We start from the raw sequence: 16,397 nt of genomic DNA on the forward strand, positions 1-16,397 counted from the left end.
GAGCCTGGTGGATGAAGTCCTGTTTAATATTGGAGGATGTGGATGATGGCTGGGCTCTGCTGTCTCACATGCAGATGCTGCATATGTACAAAGCAGGACTCATTCAAGTCCTGCAACTGAAGGTCTACCAAACCTGTTGTGCAGATGGCCCAGAGCAGAGACAAAACTTTGGACAAAACCAAAATGATAATTAATATTACATTCATATCAAACACCTGAGTCATATATCAAGTTGAATTGTATCATTACCAGGTACAGATGTAGACATAATAAAACACCCACAGTGAAATGGAAGATTTGGGCTATATACTGTAGCCACAGACTGATTCACTGCAGCTTCCTATGGGAGACTGGATTCCAAGTTCTGTTCCCCTTTCAGCAGCCCGAAGCAAGTAGTTATTCAAATAGCCCAAGTTTCCAATTATGACCAGTCTATTTACTTCTGTGGCCTCCTTGTTGAGCAAACAGGCTGACTTTGAGTTCTTGTCTACAACCACGGTAAAGTGAGACAATAGCTAACAGCTACCCTCAAGACAGACACCTTAGCTTTGACAGCCAGTGTCAATAAAACACAGATTAAGATAAGCCTTAGTTTATACCCATTTCAAATCACTTCCTGAAGTGGGTGAATTGTGGCCAGAATGACCTCTACCCCGTCATGATCCCGCTGCCAAAACCCAGAGGTAGAATTAGTACCTCAGCAGATACAGATACTGATTGGCTGATTAGTCAGAACGGTCCTTGGCCACTGACCAGTTGACTGTTAACCCTGCAGTGACCCTGTGATAAGGACTACCAGCATGATGTCCAGCAAACATCCTGCTTTAAGAAAACACACCCAGGCCATACCAGATCAGACTGGGCCACCCCCAGATTACTCCAGATCTCAAACTCCACTCATTAGGGCTTCTTAAAAGGTAGATTAGCTCCATAAAGCCTCCATAGTTCTAATATGTACTCCATGGGGCGTTCAGCCACCTCTACAAAACCCTGCAACAAATTCAGAGGAAAATCGTTTTTAAATGCTTTGCTATGAACACACTTTGTGTAGAAAGGTATGACAAATTATAGATCGCAGAAGATTTTGAACCGTAGTGTGTAGAAATAGCTATTCTTACAGCTGAGTGTTCAGAATTTTATGAGCTGTCTCACAGTTGTCCTCACATCCCCCTAAGGAATGATTTTCTAATAGCACAACCTTTACATACTAAATAACTGCTTATAAAACTGGCCTTAACAGATGAGGCAAGAAGCACAGATAACCAAGAATCTTGGCCAGTGATTTTAAACGTGTTCTCTGAAAAATCGTCTCGTTCACCAATTTGATCTCATGTGTTCATCTTTTGAGCTTCAAGCTACCCGTCAAAACTAAACAATCACCACAGTAACAGGAATGTCACAGCTTCACAATACAAGCCTGTTACATCCCATCAGTTTTGCGGGGTGAAAACCACGAAGTACACCAGAGATGGACTGGTGCTCATCAGGAAGCTTAGTGCTGAGATGTTTATGACCAAGTGAAAAGGGGTCATCAAGGTCATTAAAAGGGTCATTAGAGTTATTTCACTGTGGCCATGCAGTTGATATACTGACGTAACACTATAATGTATGGAAAAAATGTAAAGAATAGACTCTTTGTGCCAACTTGAAAGATGACAGAGACAAATGTAAAATAGAATGAAATAAACTAAATAGAGACATGTACAAACCTGTGTTTCCCATGTGAGTTTTTTGCTTTTAAACTGCAATCTGCATTGGTTAGTTTAGTATATTGTAGAATAGTGGATGGTTGAGTAGATCTGACTAATCTTTTTTGGGAAAGCCAGTTGTAAATAAAAGTTGCAGCTCTAACCTCGAAACAACTCTTTTAGCAGCACAATGACAAAGCTCATGAAATTATCATTAAATGCACAGGAATTACTTGTGTTTTATTTTTTTCATGATGGGATTTGAGTGGAATACTGTGGCGCTCACCTTGAGGTAGAGGTGTGCATAGCAGTGATGCAGCAGGTTGTCGGAAGGCTGGCTGAGGCTGCTGACCGTGCTGACTAGCTGAGGAGCATACATGGGCACTGAGTGTTCAACATTCACCCTCTCTACCTGGAACTGCACAGAAGGTAGAGGGCGCACCGGCTGAAACACTGGTATGTAAACCGGTCCTGCTGCAGTCTGGGAGATTAAAGACATAAAAAAGGGGAAAGGGATTAGATCACATGCATTACTCCTGTTGCAAAGTCAAAATGTCCACATCACCCTCCCTCGTATATATATCTATAGGTTGGCTCCTTGACAAGTTCTTAAATTTTAATCAAACATGAATTCTGTCTGATTATTTTAGTGACGTGCATAATGGCTGGATTAGATGTTTGATCTTTTTGCTATGGATCTACTGTATTTTCAGGAAATAAGCCAGGAATAATACAATAATACTGAATTGAAATAGAATACAATGAAATCTGATGTTATCTCACAATAAGAATACATAATGTATTTATCCTTCTTGAAATATCTACAATATTCAGGTATTTATAAGACATTTAAACACTTTAAACAAGATATGTACCCGTTTGCGCCTGATATGATTTGTTCATCCTGGTAATCAGTGTTTATCAAAGTCAAACCTACCTATTGTTTGCATCTTGTTCAGATGAGTGTGCAGAAGCTGCCATGTCAGTGGCTGCACTGTGTACTGTACAGTTGGTGTGCATTGCATTTACAGAATGTGGCAAAGTCACAAGAAGTGTCTGATCATCATGTGTGCATATCGTTCATTCAGTTTCACTCCTTAACTTTCTGTAGCGCAACCTACCATAAAGAGGTTCTCAAGGAAGATAAAGACAGGAGGATGTTTGTAGAACAGAGTAAGTCTGTGTAGACTACCTTGCATCCCATGATGACAGGCATTAGTGTGTGAAGGAGGTTGAATTCTGCCATGGAGACAGTAACGGAGACTTGGAGCAGAGTGAGACACGTGAGTCTGGTTGGGATGAATTCCTCTAAGTTTGATATCTCTTCTGGAGTAGCTGGACCATGGCTCTCCTCAACCATTTCTACAGAGACGATGACACAACAGGAAGAAACATGTTAGCTTTCGAATAAATACCAAAACGTACTGCAGAGGTGCACTAAAGGGAGAGGGTAAAGCGTAAGATCAAACATATTATTACAATCACAACTGATTTTCCTGTGTTTTACACAAGCGGATCTAACCTCAAGTATGTGACCTGTGGTGCATTATTTGAAATAAAGTGATGGAGTGGGAAAGGCCAAGACATTTTGATTGGAGGACTAAAGATTGTTTTACAGAGAGAGAGGTTAGCTGTAAAGCACACCAGTTTCTTTAAGTGGGCGCCTCTCCTCTATGCCTGCAGCATTAGAACAATAAAAAAGTATTTTCCAACAAAAACCACCACCTCATACACTAAATAAAATAAACATTACTATAAAAGTACTGGCATCTCCAAGCGATATTCATTACAGTGGCTGTTTCCCAGTAGCTTTGTTTTTGAACTAACTCATGAAACCACTCATTCAATCAATAACCAGAAACATCCGGAAAGGCAGAAAATGAAGTGAACCAAATCAACATGGAATAGAGGCTAGCAAGGTCAGCGCCCACCAAAATAAGGAGTGACCAAAGCACTCATCCACCAAACTGTGTCCAGGCCCTGAGGTGGACCAAAACCTGAGCCCTTTGTTACTGAACGGCCTTGGCTCTGGTCCCAGAAACATGGGTTTGTTTCAGTTCAAAAAAGGTTCTGTTGGGCTACATTCCCAGCTCCAAGGTGGGCTCAGAACCTGATCCCAAAGCTGTTTTGCTCTTTGGCCTTCCGCCGCAGCCCGCATCAGGTTCATCTGGCACTGCCATGTCCAATCTAATCATATGCCAGGGCTCAAGTCTACATCCACAGTCAACATTCAAATCACAAAAAACATGCCGCTCACATGATACACACAGAGGCATGATTACGAGCCCTAAGAGACTTTCTATTTAAAGCACGCAGAAATGGTGACAATATGATAAAAGAAGAAGAACAAGTGCGCACGCCAACATACACAGTGTACTGCACGACTATTACTGTCACGCCCAGCCCTGTCTTTTCCTGTTCCATTTAACAGATCCAACTCTTGTTACTTTGTTCCTTCTATTGTTCTGAGGCAACATATAAAAACATATGAAAAGACATTCACACAAATGGACCCACTGTAAGTAATTTGCAAGTTGGAACCTCCTGCTCTAAATAGGACAAGATCTTATAAAATACACAGACACCAGCCAATTTGGCTTCCATTTACAGCTAGTTTTGGGGAGGAAAGTGATTCTTTCTGAGCTTTTGGCAAGGAGTGCATGAGGAGGAAAGATAATCACGTCTTTGACTTCCCGACCTGTACCTCTCTCCTGGCAAGCATACCTCCTGAAGCCAAGCCTGCAGTATAGAGCACCTGTCACCAAAATAATTTGCAGACCACACAAAACTCAGGCTGTCCCAAACACAGAACTAAGACTAACAGTTGGAGCTCCCAACATGTTCTATCAAACATGTCTTTCTCAGCTCGAGAACACATTTTCATTGACAGTATTTCCAAATTCTTTGTAAATGAACTCACTTCATGATTCAAAAGTAAAGGCACATAATAAGCGTGTGTTGAAATACATGGCTTTTTGTATTTACCTATATACCATTTCATCATATCTAAAAACAATGACTTTTGTATCAGGCTCATGTATCTGTTTCAACAGTTAAGATCATGAGAGCTAAAATACATATGTAACTAATTCCATTAAGAGGAGAGAAGAGGGAGAAGAGGAGAGGAGAGGAAGAAAAGGGAAAAGACATGAAATGAGAGAATGAGAGCAGTGAGGAGGACAGAGAAGAGGTGAGGGGAGAAGAGAGGAGAACTTGATTTAGGAAAATACGTAAGATGTGTTTCCTCACTCCATCTGTAATAGCTACCTTGGAGAAAAAATTCCTCTTTTATCTCGTCTCAATTTCACAATCGCCCCCCAAACCACCCCCGACTCCCCGGGGGGCCTAACTATGCCGACCCTATTCCAGTAAATGCCAGAGTACAGACACATATAGAAACAGGAAGGAACACACTGACCTAACCAGCTTTAGTCAAAAGCTCTATAGTAATTACCCCATCATCTATTATCTATTGCAGATGCTGAAACAACCGAAACCTGCGGATGTTATCATTTCACAAAAATGAGAGTTATTGCTACAGATATTACACACAGACACACATTCTATGTTCTTTCACAACATCCCAGGGATGAGCTCATCAATAACTGAGCAGGGACGATGGCTAACAAAGGTGTTTGGTTTAGCCTCCTCCATGTGGTCCAAAAGGTCACTACTTTCATGTTCATATGTGTGTTGACAGATGGGTTGTGCAAGGAAATAACAATGTGATGAGAATACCGTAAAGTGCAAACTGTTGCAGTTTCTGATCACTGGCAGGACAGAATACAAAAGAAGAGAAGAGAGGAGACGGCGAGAGAAGCAAAGAGGACAGGAAGTCAGTTAAGTGCCGGCAGTACAGTGAACTACTAGTTATTAGCTGACTCCTAGCTGTTAAAGTCAGCCCAGCAAAGCAGATGGAGCATCTGGTAGCATCAAGTCTGACCTCGCTGTGGTTTGCAGTAAGGTTCATACTCGTGGTCCATGGCACAGGTGATCATCTTGAGGATGCGGTGGACAGCGCTGCTGTGCAGCCTGACGTCCAGAGGTCCCACCACCAGCCTCTTGATGGATGTCTCTTGAACAGTGGGTACTACCTCCTCCATACTCACCACCGAGAAGTCCTGAGAGCCTACGAACAAAAGCACACAGATGTGACATACTTAAATATGTGCAGCAAACTTTGCTATAGCAAACTTGTTGATTCTTCAAAGTAAAAATTGAATAGTGTAACTCGAGAAGACATGTCACCTACTGGATTTAATGTACAGGGTTGTGTGCTTTTGACATAAATATTTTGGCAGCAACGTTTTTTCCCCACATCTCATTTCTTTATTACGGACAAGTACAGAACCTCCTCATTTGTTAAATGAAAACACAACAGAGATGGCAGTGGTGTAATGCAGCAGCAGGGAGCAGCTCACATAGCTGTGAACCACTAGAATGATGAATATTCCAAATGTCCACTTCTCTCACACAGCTGTCCCTTCATTCATCGCAGGCCCCTGTTCCAGAGGTCCACTTAAAAGACTCCGCTTGCCGGCAATAAAAAGGCAGAAATTAAAAATAAAAGAAGGGGGTGGATGAATGGCAGTGAGGGAGGAAGAGGACAAAGGGTCACAAACTTTTTTTTATTCCCACTACATTCCACCACTGTACTGAACATTCTTACAGCTCGGGGAGTCAGCACGATGAATTCATCTTTTTTGGCTCAACAGGCTGGGGGATGGGGGTGAACCTCCCGCTGAATTCTGGAGATTTGAAAAGGGCAATGGGCAATGCCACTTCCCCTTCCCTTCCTTAGTGACATTTGGCTGCAATGGATTAGGCCTAATATCAACCATATGGCTGCAGTTAGAACGGTCAGCGGGATGATGAGGAGGCTGAAATTAGCTGGGATTTAGGCGATTTAAAAGTGTCTCCATTTCCCAAGATTAAAAAAAAGGTTTTAATCTGCAGCATTACTCTAATGTGAAGTCAATGGTGAGTGTGACCTGGGTTGGTTTGTATTTCGGTTGACTCAGAGTTTATGTCAGTCCCATGGCAATGGAAGCTAATTTGTTTGGTTAACACTGGATCTGGTCCACGTCCGAGAAGAAGAGAAACAATGACAGAAGAGAAGCATTCCAATTGGCAAGGGTAACTGCAGCCGTCCCACAGGAAAAGAGAATGACACTTATCCTGCTGTCAGAAATGACTTTGACAGCTCAGGATGACAGTATCAATGTTTTTTTTAATTTAGATTTTTATCTGTAACTGACAGCAGGAGGAAACAAAAGCCCAGTCAGAAAGAGGCAAAGAGAAGTAAAATGAAAGAGAAACAGAGGGAGACAAGTGCAACAACGTACGTGACACTAGACTCCTAATCAATCAGTCTGTTCAAGTCATTGAATTTGACTCAAGCAGATCATTGAGAAAAAAGGCAACTGTGTGCTACATTATCTGAAATCTAATCATCACTGATCGTTCCCGCTCAATGAAGTATGATCGCCTGACAACATTCAGTGTCACATGGGCCTTATAAAGCTATCCTGCTGTACTTTTGTCACTTTATCTAGATTTAATTAGATTTTTTTTCATGAAGTGCTGCGCATAAAAGAGTTCCTTTTATTTCATCTTAGAGCTGATGAATGTCAGTCAGGTGTCACTGTCATACTTACACAGAGCAACTTTCCAGCAGCACTGAAATAAAATGCTCAACAATCACATACTAAAGCACAGCAGACATTTGTGGGCCAAATATAACATTTCAAATGGAAGGGAGAATGCTTTATCTCTTAATGGGAACTTCAGATCTTTCTGACTTGAATAAACATTCTTGAGTGCTGCAGCTGAGGAATGAGAAATCCTGCCCGTCTTTAAGGCTTCTGCCAGGAGGAGTGACACCTAATTAGGCAAAAGGAGCCTATTCACTTTCTGAAGAGCTTACAGGTAAAGAGACGGGAGAAAACAATGTTTCAACAAGCAGCAGGGAGAAAGAAACTCAAATACGTGTCAGCGCAGACTAAACACTTTTGACAGTTGCCCTCCAGGTAAGTTTGGGGTGAGAGCAAGGACAGGAAGGGTCAAGGACCAGGTGGCTGTGACTCAAACAAGACAAGCTCTTTCTTCAAGTCTCCAGGGGGCTTGTTTGACAGAGGAGAGAGGAGAGAGAAAGAAATGGAGAGAAAGAGAACAAGAGAGATAGGAAGAAAGAGCAAGGCAGAGAAAAGGAGAACATGACTGATATAAAGAGAAAGAGACAAGAGGTGGCAAGATGAGCAAACAAGCCCTGTGAGGAGGAATGAATTAGACAATACCTTTGCTGCTGCTGTTCTCCATTGTGTAGAGATAATCCATGTAGAAAGCACCAAAGCGCTGCATGCCTGCTATCTCTGTGTAGGTCTCCTGTCAAACAAAAGTAAAGTTAGGTAAACATGGCAGTAAGGAGCAAACACGCTGATAGCATTTAAGAGTGGTAGTGACTGGGGTCAGGGTGGATACGGCAAAGGGGGTCAAATCAGAGATAAAAAGAGGTATTGATGAGGGGGTTTTTTTACTGGCCAACAACATCACTGATTATTATTATTATTTGAAACTATTTACAAAGAAATGAAAGGAAAGCGTCTCTAATCTAGGCTCAAATTATAAATGACCAACTATTCAGTCACTTTTTAGAGCACAAAGTATCAAATGCAGTTAGAGAGAAGACGCTTAACTACTCTGCTCATTATACTGTAAGACGGGTAGTGAAATAATTCACTAGATATCAAGTCGGTTCTTTATTGAGTAATATACTGATAAAGAGAGTGAAAGTTTCCCTATTCAGTTGGTACTTGGGTGTATGCCAGTGGAAATATGTATCTTATCTACTAGATTGGACCTTTCCGTAACAAATCAAACCTATCTGACTGGGATTACTGCGGATACTTTCAATTTAAAATTGTGAAATGTTATTTGGAAATACTTATCAAGATAGCAAGGTGCAGCTCTTAAAAGAATGAATGAAATGCACAGTGGACCTGTAAACAATATGTAGACATTTTGAAAAAACAATAATTATTGATAATCATTAAAGAGGGAACAGACGACTTCTTAACCCCTCCTAACATTTCCAAGTGGTATCATTGTTGCCATCGCTGTCACAAACACAAGCGCAGTGCTTTCCGTTTACCGCAGAGCACAGCAACTACCGACAACACCGGACACTCTGCCTTTGTTACCAAATTTCCATGAAGAAACGATGAACGCCACAATGAGAAGAAAGACGCATGCTCACTGAAGAGGTTAAGTGCATTTGTCATCATTTTAAGAGTAAAAACATAGCAGGGGTTGGGTCGGGGTGGAGTGCAATCGACATTCACTTCATAATGACACAGTAAAGCACAAAAAACTACTCTGGTGCCAGTTTAAAGCACTTTGTAGCTGTCAGTTGCATAACATTAAAGATACTGTTCGAAAGCGGTGGCACGGAAACAGTCACTTTCCTATCCTCTTCAGGGATGAAGACGTGCTGCAGCCCATCCAAGCACACATAAAGGAAGAGGCAGGGCACACCCTGGACAGGTCATCAGGTTATTACAGGGTTAACAAATGTAGACAAACACGCTCACATTCAGGCCTATGGGCAATTTAGAGTTTCCATTCGACCAAAACAGCAGCACACCATGAGAAAACGCAGCAGGCAAAGGAAGAAACGCAGCTGATCAGGCCAGGGTTGAACCCAGGTGACAAAGCCAGCCACTGAAGCGCTGTGCCACCCCTAAGGTATTTAGTTCAAATAAAATCTAGATATATGTAGATTTTTATCTTACTTGTGATCTACCTGGGCGTAAGCGTATTGTTGTGCCATACTTTGTCATCATTTGTTAGTGGGTCTAGAGCTATTGACCCTGTCCTAGACAATATTTGAAAGTTATACTTTGACTGCACATCAAACCACTAGTAAACAGATCGAATGAGTGAGCAGGCGAGGAACAGAGAGAGAGAATGAGAGAGGCCCCTCTCACACACACATTTAACACCCCCACCCCAGACTTATCCACTAGTTCTCTAAACAGAGATTTCAATAGCCTTATCAGAGAGGCGGGTTAATGAGTAATATTTATTAGGGGACCTCTAATGGCTCTGGCATGCTTTTGGATCAAAGCCATTGGCTGGTTTCAAAACTGCTAATGAATTAACACTAAAACCTTTGACTCTTAGACTTTCAAGTATGGTTAGATGGATGGATGGATGGATGTCCAAACAATTGCTTCATTGAGGGTCATGAACATTTCTGAGCAGAGTCAACACTAGAGCTGTGACGACTGATGAGGGGAGTTGAGAGTTATCAGGAATAATGGCTTTAACACTAGCTACTTAGATAGTGGGAACATTCCTCTGCTGCAGCCAGCAGCTGGGTGACTGACAGAAATCGTCTAAGTGGTGGTGATTTCAATTCAAATTATTTCTTTTAAAGAGAAAGTAGTGATTAGTTTTAAACACAAAATATTGTATTACCTTAGTACCACTAAATATGGTAACAGACAGACAGGATGTGATTATATCAGATTATTGTTTATTGACTCAGAAAAACTACTGTATTAGTAAAGTGTGTGTTGTGTGTTTGCTTTAGCAAGTCACTTAAGCTATATCCACACTAACATGTGGTAGGAATCATTTTTTGGTCTGTGGTTTGGTAGTGACAGGCCTTAACAGGACTCCTTATATTTCTGAAAATAAAGAAATTAATACTTTAATAAAAGGTCTTTGCATCAGTCTCTATATTTATTCTCTAAAAAGCCAGACGACCTCGGCCCTGCAGATGTTTCAGTTAGCGAGGACTGTGCCAAAGGCAGGTGCTGTTCAAGCAAACAGCATCAGTGAGTTCATTGTCTTTAATGCCTTTTTTCAGAGTCTTGCTCTTAGCTGACTAAGTCTGTTGCTGTGTAGGCCTGTCGGCCCAGCTGTGAGGTGCGTGTTGTGTTGGTTGTTGGCCTGACTTGGAACTGACTGCTTAATGTTTGCCATATGGTTTAGTCTCAGCTATCAATTCTGTGGGTGTCCTTTGAATGTTTAGTGGTTAGTCTTTTAAAAAAACATTACTTGATTGTGAATATACTGTATTTGTCACAAACAACCTGCAATGTTGTTTGGAAAAAAACTGTTTTACTGATGTTGCTGCAGGACTGCTTTACTGATCTCTGAGGACCTCAATTTGAAATGCATGGTCTGCTACTGCATTCCAGAAAGCAAAGGCCGCGTTCTTTAAAACACTAAAACAGATTTTTCTCAAATATGTCCAACTGGTACAGTAGTATTGGGAATGGGGACCTCTACAAGTCCAGAATCTAATGTTTTGTGACCTTATGATTAGCAGCATCCAGGATGAACTCCGCCCTGACTCCGTTGTTTTCTGGACTGCGGTAGTCAAAGAGAGAGTTGGTAAGGTATGTCATTCCTTTACTGTTCAGGCTGTCCCCACAGCTGAAGAACACTGCATCCTGCAGAGACACAGAGGACAGAAAGCAGGAAAATGAGGGTTTGTATGAACTAGAGATTACACAGGGAATGTAAGAAATATTCTAGATTATTTCAGATATCACAAAAATACAATCAAGCCCATAGTATATAAAAAACATACATTTCAAACTATTTAATAGGAATGATTCACTGTCCCTTATTGAATGTAATAATATCACAGATGAACACAGAATTTAAAAATAACTTTAGAAAATAACCAATAACTAGAATCACTGCTACAAAGACACTACCAACTGTAAAATGTGGATGCTTCACACACATTTTCAACCTGACAGCACAGAAGATCAGTTTGAAGGTGGACACCCAAGATCAACTATGATGTTAAATAACGTCCAGAAAAGAGTTTCTGCAGAACACAGTGAAGCTGACCTTTGGATATACAATGTCATACCTTCATGTTTTTTTAAGAGGCATTAGAGTGAAATTTTGTCATGATTAATGTATTAAACCTTATGTTGTGGTCACAGTGACTTTTGACCACCAAAATCTCATCAGATCATCCTTGAGTCCAAGTGGACGTTTGTGTCAGATTTGAAGAAATTCCCTCAAGGTGTTGTGTGATATTGTCCTCACAAGACTGGGACACACAAACAACTCGAAATCATAGCGCCTCTGGTCATGGCTCCTGCTGGTGCAGAGGCATAGAAATACACTTCAGTTGATTCAAATTCAGTCCAAAAGCACTGTGCTGTACACGAGTGGATGGTGAGACGCTGCTGGATGCTGTTGACACAGTGATGTATATGGCAAACACAGAACATTATGGTGAATTGCAAAAGGCAGCTGGATCACACTCTTACATAAACAAACCACACCACATCTCCACCTCCTTCTGAAAGCTCTTGGGAGCAATAGAGAGACTGCAGGAGACACGGTTTAAGTGAATGTGATCTCTTTTCTGGGCTTTTAAAATCTCTTTTAATCTTGTTCACTCAACTTTTTCCTCTTTTTCCATTATTCCTTGAGGTTTTTAGGCTGTCTTTACCTCTTCATGTCGGTGCATGTTTTCTTCAAAATCCCGCACTCCCATGATGCCTTTCAGGCAGAGTGCCCGGCAGCCCACAAAGCCAATCTGACAATCGAAGAAGGGCTCCCCCATCATCAGCACCTGGAAAAAAACAGAGGAAAAAACTTTAACCAGCCTCAATGCTCCAGATTTATTCACCTCTGCATGAAGAGCAATGTGGATAGGGGATAAACTCTGGAGCCCTTTTCCTCCAGGGAAGAAAATTAGGAATTCAAAACCTGTACAGCGGAAAAAAAAACCCATTAATTCACTGAAATGACATTAATACATTTGGTTCGACAATTTTTGAGGGGAGACTTGAGGATGTGACATGCGAGGAGAGGTAAAATTAAACAGAAAGGAGAACTGTCAGCTTCAGAGTCCTTCAGCCTCCAACGAGAACACCCAGGATCAGTAAACAGAAGCCCGGTGAAACCATAATTCACACAAATTCATTTGACACAATTACCTTTTTACACTGCAATAAACCATGAAATGTGAAATTAATGACAGTTCAAAACCCAATTTATTGTGGACTTATCACAAGGTTCTCCACCATGACCAGTTTGAGGCTACATTGGTTTGTGGTGCTGTTGAGGTTACGGGCTCATTTCATTGTGATAAAAAGAGCAGGGGTCAGACAGCTTCCATTTTCCCCTGAGAGCCGTGTGTGCGTGTGTGTGTGTGGTAGCCGTCCAGCAGCCCCTGTAACCAGCAAGGTGTGGTTCCCTCTCACTCAACGTGCCATTGCTTCACCCAGCAGACAACTAAACAGAGAGCAATCCAATAAAACTTTACGTTTCACCACACAATAATTACAAGGCCTAGTTTTCCCTGTTTTACTAGCCATCCCTTTGCCTTTCAACGCTCTCGCTTTTGGTCCCAGTTCAGACTGCTCTCTCTCTCTTCCAGCAAAAGCATAAATTACAGAAATTGGAATTGGAAATCTCTCAGAGTTCTCACATCTGGTAGAAAGCTTAGGAGTAGAAAACTCCTTTCCCTCTCCAACCAGGTAATCAGAGAAAAAGGTTTAAAAATATTTTCTACGCCGAGGGGGAAATGCGGAAATGATCAGACTTGGGCTTGACTCAGACACAGATTTCACTGTGTTCACAACAGGCCACAGATTAGTGACCTGGACAGGCTTTATGAATGTACGTAAGGAGGGAATTAAGAAGAACCTCTGTCCAACAGTGAATAAGGAGACAATGATAATAATAATGGAGGATCAAAAAGTAAGACAGGCATCTTCATTAGTCTGTTCTGGCCATGCTGGGTAACAGAGTTGCTTTCCAGATGGGTACAATTGCTCAACAACAACAAATGTAACAATGACACATTTCATTTCTCTTGCTTGTTTCTAATATGAAAAGACCAGTTCAGATTTTTTAACATCCAGATTGGACTTGCTGCTGTCATTTGGTTAAATTCAAGAAAGCTATCACTGTTCACTGTGGCTAAACTGTCTTTATTATGCGGAATGTAGACCATTCATTGATTACAAAATGCAATATGAATGAGTCAGTAAAAGACTGTGATCAATTAGCTGTGTTCAGCCCTTTTTACAATTGACATGTATTTAAGGTGACAGGTTAAGAATAAAGCTACAGTCTTACCTCAATAGTGATTCCCTCCTGCTCCAGGCACAGGACCTCTCTGGACTTGACCTTCTGAGGACTGTAGTAGCTGCTCTCCGATTGGGTCTCTGTCAGCTGAGACGGAAAAAAGGACAGACACAGAATCCATTTTATATTCTTTAGAATGGGAAACAATAGACTAAAATAATAAAACAAAGATAAAATAAATACATAGCAGTCAAAGCTAGTGTGCCTGTGAGGTGACAAGGATAGAACAAGAAAAACATCCATCCAACCATCCATTTTCTATGCCGCTTATCCCTTTCGGGGTCGCGGGGGGGCCGGAGCCTATCTCGGCTGTCAACGGGCGAGAGGCGGGGTACAGCCTGGACCGGTCGCCAGCCGATCGCAGGGCACATACACACACCATTCACACTCACACTCACACCTAGGGGCAATTTAGAGTCACCAATTAACCTAATGAGCATGTTTTTGGTCTGTGGGAGGAAGCCGGAGAGAACCCACGCATGCACGGGAAGAACATGCAAACTTCACACAAAAAGGCCCGACCCGGGAATCGAACCTGTGACCTTCTTGCTGTGAGGCACGCACACTACCTCCTGCGCCACTGTGCAGCCCAAGAAAAACATCACATTCACAATTTTTATTTAATCTGTGAAAAAAATACTCCTGCTGGATCCAAAAAGTAGATTATGTATTCAAAAACCAGATCAAAACCAAGCAAAAAGTTTGAAAATGGCAGTATTCAAATGAAAAATGAGCAACACTGGTTGTAATGGGGATTTTGTCACCGCAAAACATTGGGAGCAAAGGGAAAATAAAGTTTTGCTTGACTGAATAAGTAACAGTTACGGTAATAATATGGATGTCAGGAAAATGCAACATTAAAAAGTGGAAAGCATGTGTTGTTATGTTGTGTGCGCGTGTGTTCCCACAATTCACTGCTGAAACAGATGCATGATTTGAAAAATAAACAAAAGTCATGCATGTCTTTGGATATGAAGGGCAATGAGGCCCCAGAAAATAATGCTTAAAACCAGAAACAATAACATCCAAACAAGGACAGATGACATTTTCTTAGATCACAGACTGGATGCCAGCCTTGGGACTTTTTGGTCGTTTTCTCTTCCAAGTTTGGACTCAGGCCAAAGACATTCATCTAACCACATGACAGCCACTCCTCTCCAATTCTAGGGGAGGCCCTCTCTGGCTTTATTGAGGATGACAATCAGAATATGACTAAAGCACTGAGGATAGGAAGGGGAAAACTGATCATGTACACATGATTGCTCATGGAATATTCAGGTAAAATGATAAAGAAGAAGGATTGATCATTAGAACATTCATTGAGAGAGAGAGAGAGAGAGAGAGAGAGAGAGAGAGAGAGAGAGTGAGTCTTGGTTGGGGTGAGAGAGGTACAGACCTGTGATGCTTTTGAGGCTGGCCATTCTAAAAATTGTGGGTGTAGGGCAGAACTGTGCAGGCCCTAACCCATTCAACTTCAACACAGGAAGCAGGTGCAGAGCAAGAAGCAGCTGTGCCTTATTATCCCTACTGATGGAGCAGACTCTCTCACCCTCACTCCCTTCCCCTATTTTGATTCCGATGGTTTAATCACGTGCAGGGACCTCCCCACACTGGTGGCAGTGGTGAGCAAGGAAGTTAAATAATCTGACTAAGAAATTACTCTGTCAGACAACACCAGCACATAGTTTCAGTGACGCGGAAGAGTTTCTGATCAGACGGGGACAAACATGATGAATGTTTGTCTAAGAAGAATATGAACCTCTTTGGCACTGCCCAAGATAGACTGGTGGGACATTCCTGACTGTACCTAGAGCTGAACAAACACAGCAGAGGACAGCACCAACACAAACACTTAATACAGCCAGTAAAGCTACAGAGAGCCACAGAGCTACTGCTGCCACTGCCTTCCCTGCTACCTCTCCTTTATTATATTCCGGCCCATTTAAAGGCTTCGGGAGTCCAACACAAATCAAATGATTCTTTATGAGGCATCTTGGAAATGTTACAACATTGGATGTGAATATGGGGGTACTGTATCTTTATGTCCATTTCTAAGAAACAGAATACAGTGGAAAGGAAAAGTAAAAAAAAAACTTGAAACACTTGAAATTTGCTATTCAAAATACATGGAAAATACCAAAAATAAAGAAACAATGTTTCTTAACATGAAAAATTAAGTCTGGCATGCAAAGAGAGTTTGGCATGTGTGCAAAAGTGAGGAGGGGAATAAATGTTCAGTGTAGAACTATGCATTATGTGTGTAAAAGTCATTAAAGCATACTGCCAACTTCTTTGATCAAACAGATCTGAGGAGTAATGGGTCAGCAATCTAAAAATACCTCTCTGATTTCACGTCCATGTCAAACTCAGGTTCAGGCATTGGCTGTTCAAAGACATGAAATTCCCTCAAACTAAATACTTCCTTGTAGGAATGAGACGAGAACCTTTAAAAAACCATCCTTTCAGCTGTGTGCAATTACTCCAGAAGAGGCAATTAATTGATTAAAAGAACTCAAACAATACAGGAACAATTTAAACATTATTAGAAAAGCACCAAGGTCTGTTTGGCCTGAGACA

At 41.5% G+C, this 16,397-nt stretch overlaps 1 protein-coding gene across 3 annotated transcripts in view; it reads right to left on the bottom strand.

The window, feature by feature from the left end:
* LOC139333438 (intermembrane lipid transfer protein VPS13B-like) overlaps positions 1–16,397 on the bottom strand; it is a 319,141-nt gene that overhangs the window by 262,019 nt on the left and 40,725 nt on the right. For all 3 annotated transcript variants that reach the window (XM_070965843.1, XM_070965844.1, XM_070965845.1), the window contains 7 exons: positions 13,812–13,907; positions 12,175–12,297; positions 11,012–11,149; positions 7,985–8,072; positions 5,632–5,817; positions 2,881–3,050; positions 1,975–2,169 (listed from right to left, as the gene is read on the bottom strand). In XM_070965843.1, coding sequence (XP_070821944.1) covers positions 1,975–2,169; positions 2,881–3,050; positions 5,632–5,817; positions 7,985–8,072; positions 11,012–11,149; positions 12,175–12,297; positions 13,812–13,907 — 996 coding nt within the window. The remainder of the gene's footprint in view (positions 1–1,974; positions 2,170–2,880; positions 3,051–5,631; positions 5,818–7,984; positions 8,073–11,011; positions 11,150–12,174; positions 12,298–13,811; positions 13,908–16,397) is intronic.

The sequence above is a fragment of the Chaetodon trifascialis genome, chromosome 7 (assembly GCF_039877785.1).
Source record: "Chaetodon trifascialis isolate fChaTrf1 chromosome 7, fChaTrf1.hap1, whole genome shotgun sequence".
Lineage (NCBI taxonomy): Eukaryota > Metazoa > Chordata > Actinopteri > Chaetodontiformes > Chaetodontidae > Chaetodon > Chaetodon trifascialis.